The sequence below is a fragment of the Micromesistius poutassou genome (genome assembly GCF_964030765.1).
Source record: "Micromesistius poutassou genome assembly, chromosome: 5".
NCBI lineage: Eukaryota > Metazoa > Chordata > Actinopteri > Gadiformes > Gadidae > Micromesistius > Micromesistius poutassou.
This window is the reverse complement of record NC_140275.1, coordinates 13052188-13076971: the sequence shown is the minus strand read 5'-3', so window position 1 is coordinate 13076971 and position 24784 is coordinate 13052188. Positions and strand designations below refer to the sequence as shown.

The 24784-nt window shown below is 44.5% G+C and overlaps 1 protein-coding gene across 2 annotated transcripts; it reads left to right on the top strand.

Annotated features, from left to right (window-relative positions):
* The first annotated feature begins 1332 nt into the window (after positions 1–1332).
* Positions 1333–13442, top strand: ypel1 (yippee-like 1). Of its 2 annotated transcripts, none has more exons than XM_084467889.1 (5): positions 1333–1388; positions 5069–5353; positions 11121–11164; positions 11674–11782; positions 13096–13442. In XM_084467889.1, the coding sequence occupies exons 2-5, from the start codon at positions 5237–5239 to the stop codon at positions 13183–13185; spliced, it is 360 nt and encodes a 119-aa protein (XP_084324015.1). In that variant the 5' UTR covers positions 1333–1388; positions 5069–5236; the 3' UTR covers positions 13186–13442. The 2 variants fall into 2 exon arrangements, with proteins under 2 accessions (XP_084324015.1, XP_084324014.1); XM_084467888.1 differs by lacking the exon at positions 1333–1388 and adding an exon at positions 2328–2451.
* The last annotated feature ends 11342 nt before the right edge of the window (positions 13443–24784 follow it).

The following is a 24784-nucleotide window of genomic DNA, read 5'->3' as shown; positions in this document are numbered from 1 at the left end:
GCCCCCCTATGATGTCATAAGGGGCAGATTTCCAAAACGGCTTGTAACCGCTAATCACACCACACCTGGTGGCATGTCATGGCACTTTAGAAGAACAATAGTTGAGTGCTGCAGCACTCACCTAATTAGCACTTTAGATGAAATCCAGAAAAAACTGTATATACTTTGGTCATAGGATATCATTAGCATAGAAATATGAGAAGGATTTATACTAATGTTTCAACCAAATCTCAAAGAGAAGTCTTCTTTCCCTTTGAGATTTGGTTGACATATTTGGGCCACATCAATAGAATATGGATCCATAGTATATGGACGTGGCTTGAAAAGGCAAACTTGGTTCTCTGTATCTCCGTTAGAGGGCGCTATTGTAGCAGTAGATACGTAGAGTTACTGCAGTCTCCTAGACTGCCATATCCTAATATTTTAAGCTATGTGCGAGGTAATAATTATTTGGACAGCTATACTACAGTAAAGACGATATAAAAAGATGTACTATCATGCTATGGATGTGTAATAAGAACATGCCATTATTATTTCTCTGATTTCCTTCCGTCGTGCTCTTGTTTACTGCTTCACATGGCCACTTGCTTTACCAATGCGCTCAAACGTGCGCAGTGTGCGCGTCTGTTGTTGGCACGTGTCTACCGCGGTTACGCGCCTGGTCGAAAACAATCCCTGTCGACGTGAGCGCCGTCCTGTCTTTTACTTTAGAAAGCTACGATGATTGGTTTAAAGATCTCCGGGCTGTCCTTATTTGGCAGGGGATTGGTTTGAGGCAGATAATCTTTGTAACTATTGGTCACCAGAACTGGAGAGGAGGGTGGCTGTTTATCCTTCGTGGCTTCAACAGCATATTACAGAATTACGTGATGAAGTTCATACACTCACATCTTTAGGTTAGTGTTAGATAACGATCGTTACACAATAGCTATTTCGTTTTTCCAACGATCAACGTTTAGTGATTTATTCACGGTCAATGAAGATGGTGAATTGATCCGATTCCTATAGGTTTAGGTTAGTGTATGCAATATGAGATATATTGACAAGATACAAGCGCACCAAATGACCTTACGTCTCCCATAATTTAACCTAGTGCAGTTCCAACGTGCACAGTAAACTAATACAGCCTGCGCAGCTATAGGCTCCCAACACCTTTTGCACTAAACCGATTGGTGGATCTAGCGCGGCTTGTGCAGGAATAACAATACTACGCATGCATTTTTGGAGACTTTATGGGACTCGAAACGATCCAAACAGTGAAGAGGTAAAACCAGGAACGGTGTCAACAACCTCTCTGAACCATGGCACGGGGATATTTATGAATGCTCTGAGAGACAACATCGGGGAAGTGTTTTCTTCCCCTTCTTGAAAGGAAAAGGCTGTTGTCAGTGAGTATTACGCGAATTACACATGCTGAACGCCTTAACTTCTGACTGTGTTTTGCTTTGGTGCGCAAATAAATACTATTTTATGACACATGCATAGGTCTATAATGTGTATGCCCAGACACATGTGGCTTATTGGTGTGTTGTTCCATGGAGCTGTGTCACATGAATTGGTGTCAAAATATATTCGATGCATATTTCTTTGTGTTTGAGTGTTTGGGGTTCGTTGGCATTTTACTTAACAACTTATGCAAATTCAGGGAACATGAGTGTGAATCCTCGATATCAGGACAATGGCAGCCAGCGTGATGGCTTCCAGATGTTTTTGTGCACAGTTCTTAATGTTTCAAAGGTACACTATGGGATACTGAGTGCAATATCCTGAAGCTCTTGGGTATTTTTTACACGTCAAGCACAAGAAGTGTCTTGACCACAATACACAAAGGGGGAATATACTGACCTACTTTTATACCAGCGGGAAATACTGTGTTTTTGTCTCACAGACGCTGCATTTCATAATTCCCTAATGAATTAGTCTTTTGTATTATAAGTGAATATATATATAGACCCTGGTGAAAACGAGCACACTCACAGAGCAAGCTGGCCGAGCATTAACATTTTAGGGATACATGACATTTCTGATTGATCACCGCATAGAGTGGAAATGCGAATATTTATACCACTCAAATGCATCCAATTCCTTGTATTTATTTACACATCCGGGTGTCTATGTGCGTTCCTCTTCCCCCGAGCGATACGGTCGCTGATTGGACACCAAGGGTGTCAGTCAAACGTTGGCTCGTCCCCACGGTGACGTCTCCATATCATCAAAGTAACCAGGCCAGTCTGTCACGAACACAAAAGAGACAACAAAGACTTTGGGATACGATAGTCCTCAACATCTAAAGACGCAACTTCTCACCTGGCAACATAATCCACCCTGCGAGGCGTACAACAAGTTAACAGTAATACGGAGACTACAGCCATGCTATGAACATCGTCATTAGAAAACCCACCAACAGACACTTAATAACAAGCAGCGTTGTGGTCAAATCCGATTCTGGTGGTGAGTACTTAATAGATCGATCTATTTTCCAATAAATCATCTTTTAACGTTTGCACCCGTTTATGTTTTGAGTTGAGCAGGGATAAGCCAACATCACCCGAGAACCAGAGAAGGTTGTCATTTCTTCCTCTAGCCAGTGTCGATCTTAATGTAACGTTAAATGATAAATAATGGGGTTTCTTGGTTGGCGACGCTCGTATCGCTTGTTTGATCCGACAAAGTAATCTGAGCGACTACGGACGTTCAGATCGAACCGAGTATGTAAAAAAAAAAGTAAGTTATTTTTGTCCTTTCTTTGTTTGTTGAGACAGTTGCGTCTATTGTCGGGCCGCCTTCCCATCTCGGTTACCAGGACACGCGGTGCTGTCTTTGTTTTGGATGGGCTGGCTTTTTTAATGGCACTTCTGCTTGGAGCTATACTCTGCTGTGCAACCACCGAATTACTTACAGACGTGAATAATGTAGACGGCTAAGAAGATGTAATCCAATTCCCAAATTGACTTGTTGCCAAGTGATAAAGCCACGTCTACTCAGTCGAGAAACCCTACAGTCTAACACCCATGTGTTCAGACAAAGTAAGATCAGGTGTTGTGGGTTTTGTGTGTGTGTAGAGGGGCAAGAACAAAGAAGTGCAGCAGACTGTTTACTTGTCTTCGACACACACACACACACGCACACGCACACGCACACGCACACGCACACGCACACACACACACACAAAATGCACGGTGTGCGTCATAACATCCTGTCACTTTCTTTTGTGGCGATGGGGGCGCAATACCAGCATGTTGTCTCGTGTGAGTGTGTTTACCTTTCCACAGACCAACTGCATGCTATGAGTAGACCACATTAGTGGTACGGTTTGTTGTACGAATCACAGTTGTATAATGGTAAGTCCTAACTCGTCCTGGTGGGTTATGTAAATGGCCCATAATGAGAATATTGGTCCCCTTGACGTGTAGGCCTACTCAGCAGTGTATTACTGGTGGCTGGCTTCTTCCTGGTGTGTCGCACGGAAGCTCCTTTGTTCACACTGCTGCCTTCTGGCTGCTCTCGGCCGCCGCTGCTTTCCTGTGAAAGCACCCAGCTTCCAGCTGGAAAGTTTAGAGTTGTCCGCATGTCATTATGTGTATGTGAGTCATCTTGTCTGGAGTTCTATGTGTTATTTTTGTCCAAATAAAACCCTTAGCCCTTGTCTGAACTGTAATTGTTTCATCAAAATGTACAAAACCCAGAGTTGATGCATTTAAAATACCATCCTTTTTGCACATCATTATCCATTTGTTCTACCCACACCAACCACTTCTGGCTGCTGAGGTGTTGAAATAAGACACTGTTTAACAGTTTGACAGAAAGGAGCAGCAACTTGCAGTATAAAAACATCAGAATAGGTATTCTATCACTTAAGGCTATTTGCAATAAAATAAATGTTCACAATCCAATCTTCTCCCTCAGAAAACGCTCTAGTCTATTTTATGTTGGCTATTATTGCTTTTCAACTAAATTTGTTCTGAATATTTGACTGATTTTCTTGCACCTGAAGCCGAAATCACCCACTTGAATAGCTTTTAGTGTCGGATTTGGTGTCGGTAAACAATAAACTTGGACAGAGGGATCTGGTGCTTTGTAAAATATGACAGTCATTTTATTCTGTGTTTTTTAAAGTGCATCTTCCATGTAGATGGATGAATAGAGACCGTACTCATCAAATTGCATTTACTTGACCCAAATCGCCGTACTATATACTAATACTGGATAGCAGGTTGGTTCTACACCTATAGGACATTATACAGTAGCTCTACACCTATGTAAGTCAAATACAGAACTGACAACAGAGAAAGAGTTAAAGTGAATACAAGTGAATGGGTCTCAAACGTTGGTATGCTGCTATATGGGCTGCTAGGCTCCTGAGAGTCACCTGGCTGGCTCCGCTGCCTGTACAGACCTCACACTGTTCCTGCTCACAGGCACCTCCAGCATACCATAATAATCACCCAAACATATGGGTGCAGTTATTATCTCACTTGCCAACACTAAATAGAAGGGCTCGGTATGCACTCTCGGTTTTGTTGTGTGAGTTGGGTAATCAGCACGCTGTTTTGCAAGGGAAATTGGTATCTGATCTTAATGTGCAGCTCCCAAATAATCTTTATGCAAACACACAGTTAATGGTGGGGCTACAGGCCAGGTTGCATGGTGTTCAATGACAAGTGTATTGAGATAAATGGGTACAGAATGTGGAAAGTTGTTTGTAAATGGATTTATTCAGAAGCCGGCATTCCACTTTAGTTGGGTTGGGTATTTATTCCTGAAGCCATAGTTTGAATGAAGGAAAGTGTGGGTATACATATAGACTTGTATTTAATTGAATGTATGTATGTATTTTTTATTTATTTATTTATTTATTTATATATATATAGTGGCAGGGTGCCCAGTTGAAGCTTGTATCCCCTCACCACTTGGTAGCCAACAGTATGCAATTGGTATCGAATGACAGCATGATGGAGCGAATTAGCAACCTGACTTTGAAAACAGCATCGTTGTATTAATGCTGCAAGTTAAAACGGCAAGAGACCAGTCAAAGACCTGCACCTCTCTTCCCCCTTCTCCCCCGCAGGTTTGATTTTCTCCCGTGGTGTCTGTGTGGAGCGTGCCACACACCCACTCCACAACAACGACGGCTTTGGCTTGCATCTTCCAGTGTTTCTTCTGTCAGCAAGTCCAGCAGAGCTGCAACTCCCCCAGCGCCAGCCCGGACGGCAGCCAGGAGCCCTGCCCAATTGACATGGTGAAGATGACCAAGTCTAAGACCTTCCAGGCTTACCTGCCCAGCTGCCACCGTACCTACAGCTGCATCCACTGCCGTGCACACCTGGCCAACCACGATGAGCTCATCTCAAAGGTATGGCAGCTCAGCCAAGCTTGATTCTTAAGGAATCTGTTAACGATCCGTTAAGCAGCTGCTATTGATTCCAGTAAGTTATTCTATTGTAAAAAATGTATTATGCTTGTGTCGTAATATTTGGCATATGGTATAAATATGTGCATGATTGTAACCTTTCAAGGTGACTTCTTCTGCCATTTTGACTTTTGAGTTAAGACCATTACCAAGTTAAATAAACCACTAATCCAATCCAATCCATCAATCGGTAGTTTGTGTACAGCATGTCCTGCTCCGTTAACGTTAGGCTTTTAAGATTTTATCAATGAAGACCCTAAAATGGACAATTGTAGAGACATTTGATTTAATTTAAACCGGCGCCATCCAATCCTTTTGAAACACACAGATGTCTATCGCTGTGTAATTCTTCTGGCAAATCTGGAGAAGCATAGTTTCAGACAGGTCCTTTCAGAGCAGAAATATTAAAAATATATATTTCCTACAGAAACTTCTCCCTTGCTCAATGATCCAACATGGTAACCTGAGAAGATTTATATTCTTTGATGGATACAAATCCAGACAACGTCGGTCTACTGATTTTACAAAGTTGTTTTCCATTAACGTTAAGCACCTGTGAGCTATATAGACAAACGCATGAGCAAGATGTACTATCTTCCCCTATCTCCAATTTTATCTTCAGTCCTTGACGCATGCGACTGGAATACATTTTCTTGATATACGGTGTAGTCTTGACTATCTTTTAAACAGGTGGTTGGACAAATACATGTGGTTGGACCTTTTTTGGTGCAAAATGTACTCCCCAAACTCCCATTTTATATTCCTGGCCATTAATTGAGGAGATAACCCCAATAAGGAAGAGACTGAATGCATCTCTTGTACAGAGACCGGCTAGCGGTCCGTCCAAACCACCGTCATCGAATTGGTTATGAGGTGAATCAGGAGATCTCCCTGTGCTGATCTATTGGCCCCAGAAGCATGGAAGCCTAGGGAGCTGCCTGCTAATCTGAGGGAATGTAGTAATATGGTATAGTAGCATCAGATCACCATGGTTACCAAGATTTCCAGGAAGCCCTTAGTACACAACAGGGTACATACACCTTGACCACCAGGACATTTAGAAGTTCAGAGGTGTCCAACATTTGGTGATGCAAACGGTGAATTGTGATAATCCTGTGGATTCAGCTGGAGAGGCAGAGAAGAGGACATTTAAGGACTTGGTTGTTGTTGCTATTGTGGTTCCTGGTTAATTTGGTGACGCCACATTGTTCACCACGGCTCTGCTGAGGCTGGAATGCCGGGGAACCAGTTGCGCTTTAGAGCATAAATGCAAATCAAATCAAATGCAAAGTGATTTAATTAATTATATCCTAGAAGAAGAAGGCATGCGTTTTTTTGCAGAGCCACACAGTCTATTTGAATCACCCCCAAAAAACGCTTGCAAACACCCAAACTGTTCACTCATCTGAAAAACGTGTTGACATTTTCCTGGATTTTCATTGTTAGAGAATGATGAGTCCTAGGCACCAGCACTCGGCTTCCAGGCCCCCTGCTAGCGCCCATCTTGGTTCTAAATGCTAGCCACCCAGCTAGCAATTAGAACTGACGGAACCAAGATGGTCGCTAGGTGAGAAGGCCAATCCGGCGAACACCTCGTGGCCCCTTCTGACAAACAGCCTCATTAGCCCTTGCGCCACTTTAACTGTAATTGGATTTGATTGCAACATTCCCGCTGACTGTCAACTGGTCTGCTCTAGATTCCAAGTGGGCCCCAACATGTGGTGGAACATTTGATCCTTTAGATTCTAAACCACCACTGATATTCGGCCCCTCAGTGTGTATGGGGAACATCTAAGTGTTAGCCCCCCCCCCCCACTGGAACCTGCCACTGGTCCCCTGACGTTCACGCCTTTGTGCGGTGGAGCGGGACGCCATTGCCTCGCTCCAGCACACCAACTCCTGTAAGCCGATTATGTTACTTGGTAAGAAGGCGACACCCGGATGGGTGTTTTCCACTACATGCAGCCAAGAGTGTGTGTGTGTGTGTGTGTGTGTGTGTGTGTGTGTGTGTGTGTGTGTGTGTGTGTGTGTGTGTGTGTGTGTGTGTGTGTGTGTGTGTGTGTGTGTGTGTGTGTGTGTGTGTGTGTGTGTCGCCGTTCACATGTTCAGTGGTGATGATTATGATGATGAGAGATGATGGACATGGCGACGGATGTGCTGGGGTGTAATTGCATTATTGGTGTTATTTTGGCTTCAACAATGTAGCGTGCGACTATTCACACGCAGAGCGCTGGGACCGAAGACCTTCAGTGCTTGGCAAGATGCAGAGGTTCAGAGAGTGGGGAGATTAACCTGTGGAGTTGGCCAAGAGAGAGGGAGGCATTGGCCCAACTGCACACACACACACGCACACACCGGCACAGACACTGATGCAAGGATGCATGCACGCACATGCACAAATGCACGGACACTAATGCAAGGATACACACTCAAGCAAAGACACACATAAACACACAAACACACACATGCACAGACACTAACGCAAGGATACACACTCAAGCACAGACACACATAAACACGCACGGACACTAACGCAAGGATACACACTCAAGCACAGACACGCATTAACACACGCAGACTCGCGTGCACTGACATACACTCATGTGCGGACGAGGACACATAAACCATACGCATCCACAGACAAGCATAAACATGCACTCATGTACAGACACACACTTATGTAAGGACATGCGCACACGCACACACACAGGGCAGCAGACGACCCCCTCCTCTCCGGTCCTTAAGTGACTCATCCTTGGTGTTTCTCCGAGGGACATCACTCAAACGCCACACAAACAAATGGATGGTGACAGCGGAGTCCAGCTGTTTTCCTCACGCCGTACCCTGCGTGCAAAACCTGCTACCCTCACCCAACGCTGTGGCTTTGACTCCGAATTTTGACTGGCCACTTTTTCCCCCATTCAAGCTAAATCGAGACAAGTTATTACTAAAGCTTTGTGTTTATTTAAAAACCCTAGTTTTAAATCTCTCACCCTGTTTTGCATATTATAATATGTAAAGTTTCTGGGTGCCATTCTGGTTTTGTACACATCTCTGGCGTCCGTTCAGGCTTTGGTTTTAATTTGTGCCTGTAGTGCAGTTCCACAAGTAAAGCGGCTCCACTGATTGAGAGACACATTAGTTGCCCTTTTATGAGACATGTAGGGGAACCGGGTGCCAGAAATGTTGGGTGCGCCATCTCTCGCTGTTGGACTCGATTCAGAATTGTATTTTTACACCTCCTAGACGCCAAACAAATATCTTCGCATCACAGTATTTTCTTAAAAATTTGTTGTTTCGTTTAGTAAACACAACAGATGAACAGATACATGAAAACGTTGACATTTTGAAATAGGAATGTTCCTTAGGGGATGTGAGATCAGAGCGGGATGTGTCATATTTATCCATTTCAATCTTTGCACAAATCTTTTTGTTTTGTTAAAGAACACACCAACTGCAGCTTGTGTGTGAGAATGTGGAAACGCATTTGAAAGGGGAATGTTCCTTGGGCAATGTTCCTTGGGTGATGTGGGAGCAGGGTTGGATGCAGGCCAGGGGCTTAGAGATGTACTGGAGCTCCTGGGCTGGACCGTATATAATGCATATGTTGGCGTGATTGGTTGGCTAAAGACCACCACTGGATCCACAAGGATTTGGAGGTCTTGCCAGAAAACACATTACTGAAAACGGATGCCGGCCAAACGCCACTACTCACTATTCAGATTTATGCTCTTCAGTGTATACGTTTCAGGTTTTGGGGACCAGAAGAGTATGCCTTGTTGTTCCATTTAGGTATTAGGATTTCTTTTTTTTTTTTTTTAAGAAGCGGACAATTGTTTATATTGACAGAGAAAGTTCACCGGATGCTAAACATTAGCTTATTGAGCAGCTCCAGTACATTTTTAACATCTCTAGAATTGAGGAGAGTTAACTATAAGGTAAAAATAAACCAAATACAAAATGTAGTGGTGATGTAGTCCACTTTGACCTATAGCTTCATTGCTCCCATCTTTAAGCCTCTCTTTTGTCTTTTGTTTCCATGTCATGAAAAAAAAAATTGGACTTTGTTCAAATGAAACTCAACACTATATAAATGCAGTCCATTTACTTCACATGGCATTGCTAACCCAACCACAGAGACACTTTAACCAAAGCCACATACAGTGAAACCCCTGTACGTACATTCACAAAAGTTCAGCAACTTATTTTTCGTTCTCCATTCCCACGCGTGAGTGCAAAGTGTTCTCGGCCTACACACCATTCTTGGTTCCTTAAAATCAAAACCACGTTGATTCAATCCCAATGCTGCAGTACACAAAAATGAAAAGAACCCTCCCTCTCCCTCCGCCTGTGGAGACGGTTAAGGGGCTACCGCGGCGGTGGAGCAGGCAGCTGCAGCCCCTATTTGGTAGCATTAGCTAGCTTAGCACCCTGCGCTGCCTCATCCGTGCCGCTCATTTGCAATGGAAAAAGCAAAGCCGATTGGGGGAAGCTAGCCTGTGTCGCCCTGTCTCTCTGCCACTGGTCAAGGCGGGTGGAGAGACAGGGTGGAGAGACAGGCCTAGCTTCCCACATGTCTCTTTAAGGGCTCATGAAGGACAAGCTGACAGGCTTAAGGTATTAACCACCCTGGAAGAGCAGAGCAGCGGCATTCAGTATACGCAGCACACAAAGGCGCACCTTTACGGAAACACTTGCCTTAAGCTTCCATGTGTTCTGAGGATCCCTCGTAGAGGAGATTTGATGCCCTGGTGGTAAACAGAAATGTTGACATTTTTTCCATATGAACATGGGGGACTTTAGGTGGATAGAATGGATAGACCTTGGTTTTGCAGCACTAATATTGTGTTTGGGGAATAGGGTATGCAGTTTGAATATGCAGATATTATGCATGACTCTGGGATATTCTGCAATATGTTTTGAATGCAGTAAAAAATAAAATAAGAGAAGAATATCTAAACAATGTGAATTGCTAATCTATGATGTCACTTTTCTTCCCCAGTGTAAGGTTGTTTTGGATAAAATACTGATAAGGGTGGTATCTGTAAAACACTAGACAAACCACAAGATTAAACCAGACGCTGGGCTATTGCTTACATAGACGACGTGGCATCTGGTTGTAAAAACAGGCAGTCTAAGACCGTATCACTTCAGAAAACAAAGAGGGCCAGAAACACAAGACGTGTGCAGCATACTGTATACAGCAGGCCTTTGTTTGTGTTGTCTTGTGATTTTTTGTAAAATGTAAAAGTAAAAGTCTACTAATTTTTCTGGTTTAGACTTTAGAGAAAAATGGTTTAGAGAAAAACAATCCAGGAAAAAAAAGAGAAATCCACAATTAAAAATAGATTATAACCTCATCCTAATGGGTCTTGTTCTTCTGCATAATCGTACGATTTTGGATATGTTGACGGATGCTCTGCAGTTTTAGGCACCGTTTGTGAAAACCGTTTTGGTTTGAATCTGTACCCAGTGGAGCCGATGAGTCATGTCTTGCCACAGGTCCAGAAAACGTTAATGCTGTTCTCTAAATGTGTTTGTGTGACACATCAAAATGTGCAGATCAATGATATGGCTGGGGGGTAGGGGGGGTTGCATCTGAGAGACTTATATTTGCAACATCTTTGCATGCCATGTTGCCAGAGTAAACACCTCCCTTCAAGTAAGTCACCTGTACTCACAGATTGCAACACTTTCTTCTCTCTTTCAGTCGTTCCAAGGAAGCCAAGGGAGGGCCTATCTCTTCAATTCTGTGTAAGTGTTCTTAAAAAAATACAGAGTCGCATAAGCAAGAAAAGCAATCTATGAGGGAGATTGTCACAACACAAGTTAATGCACAGCGAGAATCTACCATTTCAAACCGCAGGAAAAACACAGGTGTAGTTCATAACATTACTGATGGGTCCATTAGATTAAGACACCAATATAGACGCAGCTAGTCAAGTAAATATATACAGCCCATGTTGGTGCTGCGGCAGACATGAGTAAAACCAAGGGAATGTTAAAAGTACAGGAAGAGGAAGTTACTTTACCCTACTATTGATGATCTGTGAATGGGGTTAATTTTTCTGCAATTATTATAATGTTATTGTACCACACTAGTAACCCAAGAAGCCAACAAAGATAACCATGGCAGCACATTCACACAATTTACAAAATTTAAAAAATAATCTCAATATGTGAATATAGCAATCTCACCCTGACCAATGTGTGTTGTTCCTCCTCCCCATCCTCCTCCTCCTCCTCCTCCTCCTCCCCAACAGGGTGAACGTGGGCTGCGGGCCTGCAGAGGAGCGGGTTCTCCTCACAGGTCTCCACGCCGTGGCTGACATCTACTGTGAAAACTGTAAAACCACCCTGGGCTGGAAATACGTAAGTAGTCACCTCAGCCCCCCCCCCCACCCCGAACCTCAGGGCAACAGGTCGGTTACACAAGGCATGTTATTCGTAGAGCCGTGCCTATGATTACGATGATGTTGATGATTTACATCGCACAGCTTGTGTTTTAAGGTGCAGCACCTTTTTGGCCTCGTCTTATTACAGTGCAAAGTGGTAACTATTTTGCTCTGGGTTTTGTATTTAGTGTGTGCGTTTTGCATGCTGAACTCTCCTAGCATTGAGGTAATTACTGTGGCCAGAGGTTGGCTGCAGCCAGACTGGCTCACAGCCCCTGGGATTCGCCGGTGATTAAATGGCAGGCCGCGGTGGAGCAACCCCGTCCCGGGTAATTGTCTGCAAAGACTGGTAGAGTACGGAGGGACCCAACACAAACACGGGAGCACTCTCTCCGCGAGATCCCTCATAGACAGCGGGGCTTGTTTGCAAAGGCAGAGTATGGGTTGCAAAAAAAAATATATAGAGTCCTTATTAACAGGAGAAAACCCAGTAGTTTCCGTTCAGGCGCTGCAGACGCATACTGGCTGTGATCCAAGCCTAATAAAGTTACCGCATACTTAGTTGTGTTGTCGGACTTGTTTGGGGGGCTGTCCGGTTAGCGAAGAAGACTTTTTTTTTTTATTTCCTTGAAATGAAAGTAGTCTTATTTTTTGCTTGTTTATGCGCTCCCTGATAATGACGTTACAGTGTCTTTGGATACTTTAATACTGCGCGCCTGATACTTTCCCCCCTTTTCAGTTCCTTTGTAGCATCACACCAATAAGATTTTGTATTGCATACTTGCAAACAAACTCTGAAACTCTGTTGTCGTTCCTGCGGTCAGTAAGTTAGTTTGTAGTACGTTGGTAAGATTGGAGGCGTGCCCTCGCCTCTCCGCCTTCTCCCTGCCCTCGTTTCTCCACCATTGAGAAGGTGCTGCATTTCGCACACCTGTGATTAACAGGCAAGATGGATTCCTCGACCCAACCACGGTAGAGGTGCCATGATTGGTCACAACCATCCAATCTGAAATGGAATTGGCTCATATCGGAAGGCAAGCGCAGTCGTCCTGAAACCGATATTCTCACAGTGCATTTCACTCACTAACAGCTGAGCGATGGCTACGCAACGACACTCCCATGATGGCTCTAAAAATTGTACCATCACCCCAACTATACTCTTTCTATCTGAACAAAATACATGTTTTTCTATTGTCTGTTCATAGCCCACAGATGTGTCCGCTGTGTACATCGGAGTGTTTATGGTTGAAAGCGCCTGATGGTCGGGCCGTTCTGTCGTTGGTTCCACAGGAGCACGCGTTCGAGAGCAGCCAGAAGTACAAAGAGGGGAAGTTCATCATCGAGCTGGCTCACATGATCAAGGACAACGGCTGGGAGTGACTGGCCCCGCCCCCCGCCCATGACCTCTCTGAATGCTCTTTATTGAACTGCGTGGAGTGGCTGCCGTCGCTCATCATGTTCCCACCACCACCACGACCACCACCACCCTCAAACAGCACCACCACCACCTCCTCCACCGCTTAAATGTGAACTCACAACCACACACTGCTCATCGTGAAAAAACATAAACAACAATATGTGAACGATGACACAAGGATAAAAATGAGTAACTTGGATATAGGGAGGGGAGGGGAGGGGTTGTCCAGGAAGTCCTCCACCCGTTACTATTACGATATGTGAGTGTGTGTGTGTGTTCTGTTGCAGCCCTCACGCGCCCATCCATAACCACCACCACCACCACCTCCCTCCCTCCCTCCCTCCCTAGCAAACCCACGCTGCTGTGGAGTGTCTGTGGTGAAGTGAGGACCGGCTCTGTGAACGCGGCTCTACGTTGACGTGGGACCGGGCCCCTGTCGTGTCAGTGCCGTAGGGAGGCCTCCACTGAGACGCCAGGAGGGTGACTGTTCATTGCTTTTCGATCACGCTGTTGATACTCTGATACTATGCTTTATTTTCTTTCGTTTTTAAAATGGTTAAAACTCTCGTGTTTGGACAGCCCCGATGGATGTTACTGGTTAGCATTTGTTTACTTCTCGTCTGCCTTTTGGCTTGGTGTCAGCGCCTGTAGCTGAGCACACTCCCCCTCTGGCGGTCTGCTATTGTTCGGGTGACAAGGGGTTATTGGGGGAGAGAGAGAGAGAGAGAGAGAGAGCTGTGTGTGTGAGCACACACTGCGTGTGTGTTTCATAGAGTCCAATTATGTAGCAGCTCTCGTCAAGAGGCCCCACCCCTGTTTTATATTATTATTATTACTATTATTATTACTATTATTAATTGTTTGCTTTTGTGGGACCCCCCCCCCCTTCCTATTTCCTGGTTCTGTTCCACACTCAAAAAACTAGTATTTGTTATTTATATAAATATATATATGGTTATAAACGTATATATCATCTATTACTGTGGTGTTCGGCTGGATGCAATCGTGGCTGGTCCGTGTTTGCAGAAGGCCTATAAGTAAAAAACAAAACAAAAAAAAGACATGATATTTTCCCGTATGTAAACCTATGAGTTATGGCGGGTGAACTTTGACCTATGCCCCGAATCGCCGTGGTGACGGAGGACCTCAACCGACGGGGTCACATGACCATACTATGAAACGGTCCGCGGTGTACGACCACCGGTCCATGGACTCTTACAAATGTTCACCGGCGCTCACACTTTGTACATAGTCATATGTGACGTGCGTGTGCGTGTGCGTGCTCGGTGTGACCGGATACACGGCGACATACTTGAAGGACGCTCACCTCGTTTGCACTTTTTTTTTTTTTTTGCGGAGGCCTTGGGTTCATGTGTTTAGGGGCTCAGTCTGTGCTGCACGCTTTTCTATGGCCTTTACTCTCTGACCGACCGTCACCTAATGAAGACGCTTTTGAATGAACGGGACAAAACGACGCGCTAGGGTTGGGGGGGGCTAGGGGGGTCCGATCGGACGCGGTTTCTTTCTCCGCTGTCGCTCCCCTGTTTCCCCTTTACTTCTCCTTCTTCTGCGTAAAATAGACAACAGCGGCTTGCCTTGGGACACCCGTGACCACGATTTCAAATCTTGCCCATTTTAAAAGTCCTTTGAAAATAGATGACTATATCCTTTGATGAATCGTTGCTGTTGTCCACCCCCCCGCCCTTCCATTCGTGTAGGTCTTTTTGCACTTTATGCCTGCCCTGCTCATACCGCAGTGTCTGACTTGTCACTTTCGTTGTAGATGGACTCTTTGCCTCTAGTTCGCCTCTAAGCAGCATGAATCTTGTGCCTCTTCAAAAAATATATATGCCCCCCCCCAACCACCCCTCCCCCATGTTTTCTGTGTTGTGCGCGTTGCATAACTGAAACCCGCCTGTGTCTTCCCCTAGCAGATATGAGGTGCGTCCTCTCAAAATACAACATCGCGGCGATGCTCCGCCCTTCGTTAGGTTTTTTTTTTTCCCATTTATCTACTTTTTTTTTTTTTTACACTTGACTATTAGAAATACACTTTAAATACATATATAGATATTTATATATATATCTATAGATAAATATAGATCTTACCAATTACACAGACACACATTATATATTATTAATAATACAGATTTTATGTGACACAAATGTTGATGGTATAAATCCTGACCGCTATGGAACGTTCCAACTGTTATTGTTGAGGCTAGTAAGTGTTAGGGACATGGTCTGTAGTTACCTTAGAGTCGGTGTAAGGCCTGCTTAGTAGTGTGGGGCTGGAAATGGTTCATTCCAGCCCTGATGGTGATGAGTACTTTGCCGGCAAGGTCATTCAAATCAAACACACACTTTCTTTTTTTTTTACATTTTATTTTATACAAGTGACGACTATCCTGAAATTTCTGAGTAGACGGCGGATAATTCCTACTTGAAAATGAGAAGAGAATAAACAACAACACAATAACAGCTGAGACATTAGCCCGTGTTACGGTTTTGTATGTACATAAACTAACATATTTAAGGTTTTTTCTACATATTTCTACAGGGTTGGTTCTTTTACTTCCCCAACTTGAAGCACTTTTATTACCTTTACCTCTGGCTTCATCCGCGAGCACGCACGACCGGGTTGCCAGTGTTCAGTGTGCGTGAGCGAGCGGATGAAACTGTGTTTTGTTACCTTACGCCTAGTACTTTATTTACTTTTTATCTCCCCTGTTTCCTGATTGGATTCTACCCTCGACCCATTATTTCATCCTCCTAGCTTTCCCCCTCGTGCCCGTTTTTTGGTGTCTGTACCAGTAATCTGTGAGGCCAAGAGCCAGGTCATGTAGTTAAGACAGTGTCTCAGATTGTCCTTTATTTTTTTTTATTGCTTACATTTTTCTTTTTTTCTTTTCTTCTGGCTGAGGGCGTCTGAGGTAGGGTAGGGAGGGGGCGGGTGAGCTGGAGCCTCCCACGGTGACACAGGGAGAGCCTTTTACCCAGCAACACCGCCCCCCCTCCCTCCTTTTTTTTTTTTTCACACATTTTTTTTTTTTCCTTTACCCACAACGGTTTCGTTTGTCCCTCTTGTGATTCCTTCCGATCGACAGCAAAGCAAAGCGGGTCGGCCGGTGTCCCCCGCGGCCAGTGTGTACCAAATAGGAAGCAGGGGGGGGCGGTTGGGGGGGCGCGCTCTGGCGGCTCCGACGGACGCGGCTGCGTTTCTTCTCGCGGCAGGGCCGTTGTACCCCAGACTCCAGGAGCTCGCCCCGGGAACGCTTCGACTTCGCTGTACCAAAACCTCTTGTTTCTCGAATGTTTCCACACCTACAAAACTTACGACTTGAACGCAGTCCACAAGGAATGCGACAAAGAGGTGTTCTTTTTTTCATTTTGCTGCTTATAAAAACTGTTTACTTTTTCTGGTTACTTTTTCGGTGACACTGGCTACATACCTTTTTGTTGAACTGTTACACTGTAGATGTTTTTAAAAGGGTGTTACTTCCAAGGGGAAAAGGGCAAACCCAAGAAGAGACAAAAAAATAAAAGATTTTCTGTTGGACAACGGTGTAAAGCATGTTCTGTATTTATATTTGCTATATGTTGTGCCTGTTTTCTTTATTTTTTTTCCTAAATTGAACGCAAACAATCTGCTCTTTTATTTGAACGTGTTGCTTCGCATTCTGTCTTAGTAAAAACATGTCGCACATGTCTGTTATCACCTTAATTGTAAACTCTATCACAATAAATTTTAAATGGAAGACAGGTTTTCCAAGTTTCTGTGTGTTTTCAGCTACTCAGACACCTGATTGCCCCCACATGGGATACGTGTGTTCCCGTATCGAAACACAACACACAACTCATTCAACGTTTGACGGGAACGGATGTTCCCTTCCAATGAAACAAGCCTTTCAGTGATCCCTGGAAAAGCATCACTAAGAAACTGTCTACAATACCTTGGCATGTGTTGTGAGTGTTCCCTTGGGTCTTGATGCAGCTGTGGTTATCCCTTCACCACTTTGTTTTTCTACTCAGCTGTCTGTTTTTGTATTCATGTAGCAGCACAACAGTCATTGCGCAATACCTTGTCCCATCTTGAATATTAAGCTCCCGGCAGATATATGTGGTTGAATATCCTTATGTGTTTCCATTTAGATCTATCTAGATAATCTAAATAAGCTGTGTGGAGTTCTATGAAAAGCTTACAAACAGCTTAAACCTGTTCTACCTGTTGTACCACTTTTATAACGCTCCTGCTGTCCTTTGATGTCCTAGGATGGAGTGGCAGATGATATATTAACATTGTTGTAGCAGTACTAGCAATCAAACAGAACAGTTAGTCTTTCTATTCATACATTATAAGTAAGGAATAAGTTTGATGATTCTCAAAAGAGGAATATATAGATATATCTATGGAGTATTTCTTTTAGAATTACATACAACAAAAAACACTTCAATGGTCCAAGTTACACATCCAGTTTGACTTCTTAAACTGGTTAGATGTTGATTACAGATTAGCACAGTACACCACAAAGGCTTTAACCTTTGTGGTTTACTGTGGCCACTGGACTAATTTGTTCGGATGGCTTGGGCTTTCTTTCAACCAAAGGACTACTCAAGGACTTTTAAGTAAGTCACTAAAGGCCACCAGATCATTTCAATGACAGTGTTCTCAATACCACACACGTTGAGTACACAAATGGTGATACATTCATTACTGGTAACAGGGTGTTTGACTCCCAGCCAAAGAGGAACTAGGTGTGATTTCCTTATGTTCACAATGTAGGTAGATCCTAACCCCTACGAGCTTCTAAATGGACAAATGTAAGTTAAATAGTGATCGCTGTGGAATAGAAGTGTCTGCTACTCAACAGGAATGGTGAGGTGAGCATGGTCACCTATTCAAGTCAGAAAATGTAGCCATTAACCATGTTACGTATATCTCAAGATTACATATCAGAATCAGTTGTCCGTCGTCATGTGCCTCTCCACTCCTACTGATGAAGTTGGGCTGCTGTTACGATGACCACCGGCCTAGATAAAAACACAATGGACGCCTACAGATGAAAGACGAGGAGGAAATGCTATCAGTCGAAGAATGTTCAAGGAGTGTGATGTTTGGCTAGACACAGAGCTGACCGAGTGTACGCCTCACAGTTCTACAGGCACATGCGCACTTCAACAGGTGTTGCCGAATCAAACCCTTGCTTTACATCATTGGTGCCATGCTCAAGGGGGTAGGTCAGGACACAGTGGATGTGCTACAGTTTTAATCTAAGGTCAATGTGTGTTTGCAACGTGTCTGCATGCATGCGTTTGTGTGTAGGTGTGTGTGTGCTGTCTCTCTGCCAGGGTTATGCCCCACCACATCTATTATTACAGTCCTGTCAAACAAATGGGTGGCTGTGTTTTCCTGGTTAGGCATTGCAACTGGTTTGAAGACACTGTATGGTTGAGTTACAATATTCAGATATTCAGCAGGAATTAGGAAGAGTGAGAGAGAGCGACAGAGACTGAGAGATTCTTAGGTTGGTTTAGTTTTCATCTTGCCTTGCTTAACAACGTGGAACAAGGCAAACAAGGAATCTTTCAAATTGGTCTTTTTATGGCTTAGTGCTTATGTAATTTTGTACCGTTGTGAACTTACCAAGGCACAAGAGAAATTCGTGGAAATGAAAGAAAAATGTATTTCAGTAATTATCAGTATGTTTTTGTGAGTTTGTTTCAGAGTTTGTTTCCTATTTGTAAATGCCACGGACATTCCCTGTTGTGATCCATCCCTCCCCTCTTACTTTCTATCTCTTTTCTTTCTGTCCCTCTCCCCCACCCCCCCCCCCACCCCCCCCACCCCCCCACTCCCCCCCCCCACTCCCGTCTCGTCTTCTCATTGGCTGGGAGAGGGAGGGGTGAGCGTATAGCTCTCAGCAGCTAGCCATGACTGGAAGCTTTAATGCTTCTGCTGCTATTTACAGCCCTCTGATGTCATCAGGAGGCGGGGCCAGGCCTCATCCCCCCCCCCCCCTCCCTCTTCCGACCTCTCAGCCTGTGAGTGACTCACAGGCAAAGCAGAGAGAGAGAGAGAGAGAGATTGAGAGAGAGCGGGAGAGCTACAAGGATAGGGGGAGAGAGAGAGAGAAAGGGAGAAAGACGGAGAGAGAGAGAGATTGATTAGAGATTGAGCTAGGGAGAGTCAGAGAAAGTAAACATATGTAGAGATTCAACAAAGTGGAGCTTGAGGAGAGGGATGTTTGCCGTGTTTGTTTGGTTGTCGTTGGGAAATGAAAATAAGCACGAGAGAGAGAGAGAGAGAGAAAGAGAGAGAGAGACCGACCATCAGATGATCAGTATCAGGGCTGGCCTAAGAACCCATCCGTCCACCTCGACCCCCGTCCTGGTCGACCGCAGAACAACAACGTGTTTGTCCAACCGGTCCAACGTGTATATTACGGAGCGGAGTTGGCATGTTACATTTGGCTTGAGTCTTGGTTCTGAGGACAAGTGCCAAATGTCACATGCAATCTATGTTCCGTGCTGTAACGTTCTCCATGTGATTATACTGTCGATTCAACTCCGCGAATCAGTCAGGGATGAGACACAGGAGAGATGGATGAAGGGAGAACTGTCTCCATGGTCCGGGGAGATGTTGTTGTTTCGCCACAGTCTCTGGGTGAGTGATGTCACGAAGCTCATTCAGGATCTGCCTACAGAAGAACGCGGTGGTGCTCAGCATCCCGTCACCATGGTGACTGCCTCGCCTCTGCTGCTCTCCCCCTCGCACGCGCACACACACACGCGCACGCACGCACACACACACACACACACGCACGCACGCACGCACGCACGCACGCACGCACGCACGCACGCACGCACGCACGCACACGCACACACACACACACACACACACACACACACACACGCACACACACACACTCCTCCTCAGTGTTTACTGTGAAGGACCTATTGGCCATCCCCGGTCCGGCCAACATGCAGCTCGACCAATAGGGAGCAGGGAGGGTGATGTCACCAATACAAAAAGGATACTGAAGAGGGGCGAATGAGACCAAAACGAAGGGTGGCACCGAGCTGTGAATGACGCATGAAATGGCATTGTGCAAAGTGTGCAGTCGAAAGTGCAGTTAGGACACAAGAATATAGAGCGTGTGTGTGTGTGTGTGTGTGTGTGTGTGTGTGTTTGTTTGTGTGTTACTGAGAATTGAACATCACATTTCACTTGCAATTACGCAGCGGTTGAGTGACGCAGTCAAGTGAAATGGGATTGATAATGACCATTTTCCAAAGAGGTGCCATCGCAGGACAAACGCCGGCGTCGCTCATGATGCTAATCACGGCTCTACTACTTCCGTGCACCAGGGCTCATGGTCCACGGTCACTTTATGGAACACGCCCCATGATTAGTGGAATGAGCCGCACCTGTGTTTGTTTCAGCTCAATCACTCACTCACTCGTCCACTCAATGACTCTCTCACTCGTCCACTCAATGACTCTCTCACTCAATCGTTCAGTCAATCACTCTCACTTCAATATTCACCCATCACTCAATGACTCAATCATTGCCTCACTGACTCTCTCGCCTACTCTCTTACTTGCTCACTCTCTCAATCATTCACTACCTCACTCTCTCACTTACAGATACATCTAAGCGACGTCCCAAACAAAGACTATTTGTATCCCTGAATCTTGCATGCTTAAATTGGTCGGGGTGGTTGGACCCCACATAGTTTGTATTAGACTATTAAAGGCCTAATGTTAATGTGCATCTAACCATAACTCTGAACTCATTTGGTTCACTAACATATTCAAAGCCATTCAAATTGCCTACGTGTGTCTTTTTATACACTGAATCAGTTGCTGCCTTTGTTGCTAGGCAACACAAAATAAGCATGAAGGGTGTTTTCATACACCATGCCCAAGTTGGGTTTACGCTTTATGGCTTCAAGAATGTTTTGATTCCGACTTAGCCGATTCAATGAATTATCATAAGTCTAATTCAAATTGAACAAAACGCTGGTATTTGTCTCTATTGTGCCGTGAAATATGTGAAGGCACAGGTTAATTATGTGCCCTTTTGCTTTCTATAATATAAAAATACTAAATCCTTCTTTATCCCTGCCTGCAGTTATTTTCTTGTGCTCTCGTTAAGCCAGTTATGGATTTATTTTGGCATTGATAAATATAATAAAATATAATAATGTTATTATAAATGATATATACTGTATATATATATATATATATATATATATATATATATATACATACAAATATATTCTGAAGTCTTACCATATATACATATATACACATATTATACAAAACATCAATGCAGCTCATGAGTGTGAGAGACTACCCACAAGTTGTTTTTTTAAACTTTGAAATGTAACCTTTTTTACCAGCAATAAGTGACTGTGACTCACTCAAAACGGTCTCTCTGCTGGACCATGTGACACCATTAATGTTGTAATGCACAGTAATTAATGTAATGTAATGCACAGACCAAGTGAACCACTGACTACAGTACCCTCTGATGTGCCACTGATGTTAGACAAAATCAAATGTCCCACTTTTATCAGTGAAATGCTGCCTTCTTAACTTTTGATGATACATACAGGCGTCATTCCCATTTAGTTCATTCGTATCTTAAGTGCTAAAAACACGTCCTAAAAACGAAACCAATTAATGAATACATAAAAGAAAGGAGTAAAAGTATGCACATATTAAATACTCATTATACATTGTAGCATGAATAATCATAATGCATTATGCATTGGTTGGTCGTGGTTGTGTTCTGGGTAATGACACAGTGTAGTAAACACAGCGGCCATCAGCCTATTAATGTAATGGCAGATTAAAGGATGCTTGTTCTGTGTACCGAGTGGCTTGTGAAGAACAGAGATACAGCACACGTATTCAGGGACTCTTTTGAAATGGATCCATTGATCTTTGACCTCAAAGTCATAACACCAGTGAATATCTAAATGTGTTTCTAATACTTACATCACACCATTCTCTTCATCTGATACCCATTAGGAATTTCCCCCAAATGTTCGTTGTCAGCTGTTTTGATAAGCAGACTTCCATAGTTCAGCAGTAATGTGATGATTATCTTGTAAAAACAACTGAATGTATTCCTTAGTCTTGTTAAGATGGTATTACCAGTGATTAATCATTAAGGATAGAGATAGTTCAAAGAGGCATTCTAAAAATAATCAACATACAACATTATCAGTATAAACATATGCTGTGTTAAGATATGAGATCGACTCACCGCCTTAGGAACAAGGCTTTGATCACTGCTAAAGAACGGGCTCACGGTTACATGAATGTGATGTTCACCAGGTCAAAGACATGGGCCAAGTGCTCCGATCCACCTCAGCACCCCAGACTGATCAAAAGACACTAAACGCTGTTCGTTATCCCTAATGTCCACATGAGGGGGGCGGCATTAGCTCAGGAGGTAGAGCGGGTTGGCTGGTAACCGCTAGGTTGCTGCTTCGAGCCCCGGCTCCCCCTAGCTGAGTGTCGTGGTGTCCCTGAGCAATATGCCTCACCCTAATTGCTCCTGACGAGCTGGTTGTCGCCCTGCGTCGTTGACTCCGCCATCGGTGTGTGAATGTGTGCACAAATGGGTGAATGTCAGTCAACACTATAAAGCGCTTTGGATAAAAGCGCAATATAAATGAGGACCATTTACATGAGACAGACTCCTATCGCCATGGCAGCCTGCAATCTTGGCACGGCCAGAGCTTTTATTCCACCGTTTGTCTCGAGCGAGAGAGGGTGTGTGTGTGACACACACTAAACTTACATCAGATCAATTATCTTCTAAGTGAATTTACTGTCACAATATGACACTGATCGCTTTTAAAGAAGGCCAGATGCACTGAGCCAGAGACAGACAGAGACAGACCAACAGACAGATACACAAACACACACACACACACACACACATTTTCATTCATTTCCCCTAAAGCACTTCCCCAAATTACAGCACACGGCAAACAAAATGATATCTCTCATTGGCAAGAGGAGACAGAACTTCAAAGCAAACGGCGGTGCTCTCTGGCCCTGTAACGACGGTTCACCTGACAGCAGCCTGAAGACGTACAGGCTGAGTGGAGCGCGGCCTGGCCATAGAACGAGGTTGATGTAGACAGACTTGGCTGCCCTCCGGAGACAGGCCGTGGGAACAATGTCAAGACGGGAAGGAGAACACAATTCAGCATTATTAAAAATTTCCTCACCGGTAAATTACAATTATTTGACTCCCTGAGCTGTCTGGTGAGCTTGTTACACTTTTTGATTTATTTGATGTTGTTTTGTTTTTTTGTATGATTTGGCAATGCTAACTTTCTTTTCATGTAAATAATTAAAATGAGAGAGACAGACACCGAGACAGAGACGCACAGAGAGAGAGAGAGAGAGAGACAGAGAGAGAGATAGAGAGAGAGAGACAGAGAGACAGAGAGAGAGGAGACAGAGAATGACAGTCACCTGTCAGCACTACAGTCGTTGTGGCTTTTGACCAAGCATACCAGGGTAGTGCTGAAGGACAGTTTTGTGTGTGTGTGTGTGTGTGTGTGTGTGTGTGTGTGTGTGTGTGTGTGATTCCATGTGCCGGATGGATGGCTCTCGGTAGACGACGGCCCCTCCATCAGACTAGGATCTCACCACATCCTCATCACCACCACGCTCCCCCTCCTAACATAACACACGCAGCACACCGCAACAGCATGTGACGTGCACACACCAGCGCAATAACAGGAAACACAGCGGGCCTTGACTTATCCACCATATTTCTGCCTCATTGCCTCATAAAACCCACGGCTAAGCTACGTCCAATAGGAGCACCCCAGACATCGTTGTGTGTGTGTGTGGGGGGATGTGCATGTTTAAATGTGTTCTGTTGGTTTCGTGTTATTGTCTGTATTTGTTGTTCTTGGCTTGTCTCGGCCTGCGAGGAAGTCGGTTGGATCATGATGACGGTTGCGTGGATGTAATCTGTGAGACGCAACGCGGGCCTTTGTCTTACGAGTCACTTGGGAAATACTGTGGCTGTGAAAAGCTGTGAATCACATCCCTGGCCCACCGCCCACCCCCCCCCCCCTCCAACCCTATCCTCTGACAGCAGGAGAGTTCATCAATCAAGTCATATTGGTACCGTACTATACTTTTTAAAACGATGAAAATATGAGCACATTTTAATATTAGGATAAGATTGAAATCAATGGGTTCAAATGAACAGTGACGTTGCAAAAGGGGAAAATACGATGATGTCGCCTGCGTGCCGGAGCCCAAGGGAGAGCAGCTGAGGTCAGTGCGGGATGGGGTGGGGTGTGAGCCCAGGTGGGAGCCCGGGGGGCCTGCCACCTGCTGCCATGGAAACGGTGAGGATGAGGAGCAGGTTTATACTGGGCGACACCCAGACTCGGCTACCCCCGACTCCCAGCTGCTAATGAACAGCAGGGGGTTTTAAACCAGATACTTCCAAAGCACTTCGCCTGGCTGTCACTCAACACTCACGTGAGCAGCCGACGTACTATTTTAATTTAA

Bases quoted from the DNA above. Each gene is read 5' to 3' on its own strand.
- ypel1 (XM_084467889.1), top strand. From the start codon at position 5,237: ATGGTGAAGATGACCAAGTCTAAGACCTTCCAGGCTTACCTGCCCAGC. The intron at 11,165-11,673 runs GTAAGTGTTCTT...CCTCCCCAACAG, and splicing joins GCCTATCTCTTCAATTCTGT to GGTGAACGTGGGCTGCGGGC. The intron at 11,783-13,095 runs GTAAGTAGTCAC...TTGGTTCCACAG, and splicing joins CCACCCTGGGCTGGAAATAC to GAGCACGCGTTCGAGAGCAG.